The following is a 6000-nucleotide window of genomic DNA, read 5'->3' as shown; positions in this document are numbered from 1 at the left end:
GGTTACCATATAGTTTGCTCAACAAATGCCTAACAACCTTAGTTTAACACACCTACTGAGAGGGCTGATTCAGTTTTTCATTAGATGTACCTGTCAAACTTTAGCTTGCAGTGAAACAAAGATCACCGATGCTGAAGTGACTACAGCCAAGGAATGGCAAGGTTTTTCATTCACCTGACTTTGAGGACCCTCTCTCTCATCCTCATAGGTACTTTGCTTTCATTTTTCCTTTGGAAAACTGACTCCAACAAGCAGTCGTTGCCTGATCTCAGAATACCACAGCAGTTTTTTACTGACCTGCCTGGCTGCTCAGCTATTATCAGTGGAGACATTACCGGCAAGAAAAAACAATTAGAAGTGCTTTTGGGATCCAGGAAAAGACATAAAGTACTAACTGAGGACTTCTACCTTAACGTGACAAAGGACTGTCCAGCTTACCTTAAGAGAGGTTTCATTACATCACCCTTCAGTGAAGAAGAAAAGGATTTTCCCATTGCCTACTCAATGGTTATTCATGAAAAGATAGAGATGTTTGAGCGTCTTCTAAGAGCTATTTACACTCCTCAGAATATCTACTGTGTGCATGTGGATCAGAAATCCTCTGAAGATTTTCTGAAGGGAGTGAAGGCAATTGTTTCCTGCCTTCCTAATGTGTTTCTAGCCAGTAGGTTAGAACGTGTGGTTTATGCCTCATGGTCCCGAGTGCAGGCGGATTTGAACTGCATGAAAGATCTGCTGAACTCACACGTCCAGTGGAGGTACATGCTAAACACCTGCGGGAGCGACTTTCCCATCAAAACCAACAGGGAAATGGTTCAGGTCTAAAAGCCTTAAAGGGAGAAACAGCATGGAGACAGAGGCCACCAATAACTACAAGAAAGCTCGCTGGCAGTATCATCACAATGTTAGTGGCACTGTCGTAAGGACTGATGTGAAGAAAAGTCCCCCACCTATTAGCAGCCCTATGTTCATGGGAAATGCCTACTTTGTGGTCACGAGAGCCTTTGTGAAGCATTTGATGCAGGACAGAGAGGCTCAGAAGTTATTGGAGTGGGAGAGGGACACTTACAGCCCCCGAGAGAACCTGTGGGCGACCCTGCAGAGGATGCCCTCCGTTCCAGGATCGATCCCTGCCAACATCAAGTATGATGAGTCAGACATGCAAGCCATCGCGTGCGTGGTGAAGTGGGGCTATCATGCAGGCAGTATAAAAGATGGAGCCCCGTACGATCATTGCACCGGTGCTTACAGAAGATCAGTGTGTGTGTACGGCGCTGGAGACCTCGCCTGGCTCCTTCAACAACATCACCTCTTTGCAAATAAGTTTGATCCTGAGGTTGATGACATCGCCATTAGGTGTCTGGAGTCAGTTCTGCGGTTTAAGATGTTAGGACATGACATGGTAACAGATCACTGCTAACAATTTGTAAGGCTTAATCAGCTAAAATGTATAATATTTTAAGTTTATATTTAATACAGATCATTACGTTTATTTTTATATTGCCATTATTTAACTGAAATCTCTTGATTCATTCTCTATTAATTATCTTCAAGATACTATCTGTCTTGTCATGTTTTTATGAATGTGGCTGTTATTGTCAGTAGGCTATATTGAAATGATGATAAACTCCAACTTCAATGAAATCGATATTTGTGGTGCCATCTAGTGGAGTCTAAGTGGATGAGATAAAGAAGGTAAAAACAGTATACAGTAGTATCTAAAGCAAACCAATTGAATTGATTGAAGTAATGTGAATATAATTTGTTTTCAAACATATTTTGGTGATTTTTTTTTATCTCAAATGCTGTCATTTACCTACCTATCTTGTATGAAATAAAAAACAATGATGAAATCCATGACTTTACTTGGAGGAAATGTTACATTAAGACCTACATCTTTGCTTCAGATCATTGCTCTCACAAATGTTCTCCCTACACAACTCAAAGGGCACATTCTGAGTGAAGGGAAAAAAATAAAACTTTATTTTCCCCCAGGCAGGATTTTGATAGAGAACGTCAGCAGTGAAAAGTGAAAAAGGTGCTGTCAACACGTGTTCAATGAAATGCCACTCAACGGGTCAGAGACCTAAAATGCAGTTTAAAATCAGCAAGCAACCATAAAAATATATTAATTTCTCTCCTTTGTCACCTTTTGAATATAAATATATATTTAAATGTAATAAAGCAGAACATGCATCAATCATTTGTAACAGAGTGCCTTACATAACGTGTAGATACACCAGTAACTAGGGGACACCAATAAGCTAAGTTGGACATGATATATTGGCAGTAAATAAAAATAAGATTAAAAACATTTCAGACAGCAAGTGGAAGAACGCTGAAGATCAAGCTGTGAAAAGTCCCACGATGTAACAGGCAGCACAGTTTCAAAAAGGCACTTCATGATGCAAACAAGTCTTCAGTCACGTTGCCCAGAACATAAACATACGAGTGGCTGTTTGAAACATTCTCCGTCGTTTTCCTCCTCCACATCGTGCGGGCTAGCAGGGTCACTCTGGAACAGCAGCCGCTGCGATCTCCACTTTGCCGTGCGCGTCCTGGTCGATTCTGCAGGGAAATTCAACAGTGATCAGACACCTGTGCTACTGGGATGACAGGTCATATAACAACACATTACATTACATTACAAGATAACCGATATGTAAAATAAAAACAGGCTGCCCTGCAACAGAAACGTTTTTATATTATGACATACTGAAATGTGATCATTGCCTCTACACCATTACCAAAGGGACTTTTTAGTATGAGAGCATATTTCATGTTTCACTTAAAGGTTTAACTTACTAGACTTACCATCTGCATACAGATACAGTAAATGCCTTACACCCTTACTTTGATAAGCCACAACATAATTGCAATTCAATAACCCCCTTGTCTGTGCTTATCAGTAGGCTATAGAGTAAAAAGTCTATGTGCATGATGGTAAGGTTTGCGGTATTACTAAACATCAGCAAGGAGTGGGTATGCAGTGAGTCATGCAGAGAGCTGTGAGAGTGGACAAGCCCAGTGTTCAGTGAGAGAGTTATCGAGTGCATCCGTGTGAGGATATGGTTACAGTGCAAACCACAACACCACAGTAACAAAGACTTCCCTGTAGGTCCACCCCACTAGTCGTACAAATATGAACAAATTTACCCAAGATCAAATTCTAAACCTGGTTTTTAAAAAGACACATGCAAAGTAAGATCTACTTGAGGCCCCAACTTTAATATCAGAAAGCAGCAATGCAGTTATTTAGCTAGAAAAGTATGTGCTGGACATAAATCAATGATTCAGTGTCTGTACCTTGTACCAGTACCTTTGTTATGCAATAGGCTACTAAGGGTACATGATGTTTTAACAACTGATCGCTGATATTAAATTGAGGCAAGAATAGAGAACATATAAACAAGAATGGATTTTGAAATGTACTTTACAGGATTGGCTCAGAAATTAGATTAAGTTGGTTAAATAATGACCAAGCCACCTATTTCTGGAAACCAACCAAGCTTCTCAGTTTGCTATTGAGTGAACGTCCTTAATGAGGGGAAAATGTGGGACATTTAGAGAGGACAGCAAATCATCCAACTACAAACATTCGGGACAGAACGAAGTGTATTGTTGCATTTTTGAAAGCCAACGGATCATTTCGTTGTTAGTTTGTGAATTGCAAAACAACAAAGTGCTGAGACTGACCCTGGTTGTAAGTGTATATACCTTTTACGGCTTTTCCTATTTTTTTCTTCGTCAAACCTTAAGAGGGGGCAGGGAAATGGAGTTAAGGAAAAAAGAATAACAGCCAACAGCAACCAGACATCCAAAAAGAGCAAACACATTTGGTAAAGAGATGAATTTGCATTGAAGCTTTTACAAAAGCCACATGGAAACTAGGCCGCATCAGGTAAAGTAGAAAATACAGCATGAGCTCAATAATGATGCAGAACAGCGAAGGTCAACCCGAGGAAAATACTAATTCCTTGATAGCTGTTTATGGGACAAAACAAAGCTACATTTTCTAGTAATCTTGATACTTGTTGAAGGTTAAATAAACTCATGAGTGTTTAAATCTTAGTAGCTTGCATTTGGATCTCTTCTAGTGAGTCAGCCTTAAAACCCCCGACATCTTGTCTTTACTGGCCATACAGGAAAAGCTAAATGTTACTGTGGCACCACCTACAAATGAAATCCAACCACAGTCTGCAGAATCAGCCAGATAATAGGGGGAAAAAGCAAGGGACATGACGTTTTCTTACATTTTTACCTACACAGATTACATCTGTAAAAGGTAAATACATGTCAGATTACTTCTACTGGAGGAGTCAGGTTTTTTCAATTATTATATTTCAAGTATTGATTCATTGCACAGCTGTAAGATCTGCAGTCACCAGGTTCACTTCATGGAAACAAAATGTCTTCCCTCAACAGAGAACCACCCTATGTAAACATAACAACGCTCGTGTATCATAACAAACATGTTGCCATATCCCAGAAGGTCTGATTTGGCTTGAAAAGTGCGTGTGTTTGAGTGGACTGTACTTACTCTTTGATACAATCTGGTATGGACACATACTCCATTGGAACCAGTTCTGCAAGGTCTGTCAAGCTGAACACATACTGGAGTTTCTGACTAAATTTGGTGCTGTCAAAAAAGAAAAAGGGGAAATATCAAAATCTAAAAGGTTACCAGAGTGAATCTTAATTTCATCATTTTAGTGACTTTAAACATTATAAATTACCTTATGAAAGGTTTTGTGAGTGCCAGCAGCGTGCGAATAAACCAGGAGGGATGAACGATTATCAAAGACTTCAAGTTCTTCCTTAGCCTGTACAGAAAGGGAGGGAAATAGACAACATGTAATCACATATTAGATACAACTGTCTGAGGATTGGCCTGATGCTCTGCTTGTTTCTGAGTGTGACGTTCACTCCGACTGACCTCCTGTCAATCTGCTGATAACACTTTCTGAGCCAGCCGACAGTTGGCATCTTTTTCCTTGAGGTGGCCCCGTTCAAATACACAATCATATAGTTCTCAGCAACCAAAGTTCAAGTGTGCCGATGACATACCTGCAGGAAACAGGGAAATAGCATTAGCGCTGGATCCAAATGGTTTGCTCACCAGGCTAGAAGAAATCAAATAAACACTCACTTGAATAAATTGTCCATGATGTATCTGTAATTTGGTTGACTGCTTTCAGGCATATAGCACACAGCGAACACAATTATGGCATTCAAACCGTCTCCATAGTAACCTACAGTGAAAAATCAAACATGAAAAATGAATGTTTCAGTATCAAAACACTGTTTTTATTGTTAAAAAAGTTCACAGGGTATATGCAGGAATCCTGAAGTCAAATGTAATACCTTTTAAGACCTTTTTTAAGACCCTTTCCATACATTTTAAGACCTCATCGCCACTTCAAGTTTTAACCGGTTACATTGGCGACACACTTTACAACTTGCATTTCCCCATAACGATGTTGTTTAACAACCGGCGTAAACGGACCTTCGAGCGCTGATGGTGGGCTCTGCCCTGTAGTGGCCCAGAGCCCCGTTGGGGCCCCTCTTCATCCTCTGATTCAGAGTCTGAATTAAACAGCAGGAAGCTCCTCTTCCTTGCTGGCTCCTCTGTGGGTTCTGGAGTGGCTCTGTCTGGTTCTTTTTGCAGCAGTGCCTCAACGCTGGTCCACACCCCTCCTCGCTCTCCTCTTGGTAGACACTTTAGGTCCTTAGAATCAGAATCAGAATCAGGTTTATTGTCACATCACAGATTTACAGAGTAAAAAGGTGGGTGAAATTCATTTTCGTACATGGTTCCCATCATATTGTTATTCCATAGAAAGAAAGAGGGGGGAGGGAAGAAGAGGGGGGCGCAGGGGAAGGAGGTCAAAAAGCAAGAAAAGAGAAAAAACAAAGAAGACCATTACACATGTTACCTTAAAGCGCGGGTCGAGTGCTGTAGCCACCCTGAGCCATCCATGGTTGAGTGCATCTTGGCGT

At 40.7% G+C, this 6000-nt stretch overlaps 1 protein-coding gene and 1 pseudogene across 1 annotated transcript; one reads left to right on the top strand and one right to left on the bottom strand.

Moving 5' to 3' along the window:
* The first annotated feature begins 112 nt into the window (after positions 1 to 112).
* LOC117557642 lies at positions 113 to 1853 on the top strand (annotated as a pseudogene).
* Positions 1854 to 2265: 412 nt separating this feature from the next.
* Positions 2266 to 5247, bottom strand: LOC117557641 (BCL2/adenovirus E1B 19 kDa protein-interacting protein 2-like; the record flags this gene model as incomplete). Its single annotated transcript, XM_034233557.1, is given in 7 exon segments — positions 2266 to 2568; positions 3718 to 3753; positions 4541 to 4639; positions 4737 to 4823; positions 4937 to 5045; positions 5048 to 5067; positions 5150 to 5247. Coding segments are annotated over 7 exon segments (507 nt in total), but the record flags the coding sequence as incomplete, so codon positions are not given.
* Positions 5248 to 6000: the final 753 nt, after the last annotated feature.

This window comes from Gymnodraco acuticeps, unplaced genomic scaffold (assembly GCF_902827175.1).
Source record: "Gymnodraco acuticeps unplaced genomic scaffold, fGymAcu1.1, whole genome shotgun sequence".
Lineage (NCBI taxonomy): Eukaryota > Metazoa > Chordata > Actinopteri > Perciformes > Bathydraconidae > Gymnodraco > Gymnodraco acuticeps.
This window is presented reverse-complemented; position numbering and strand designations above follow the sequence as displayed.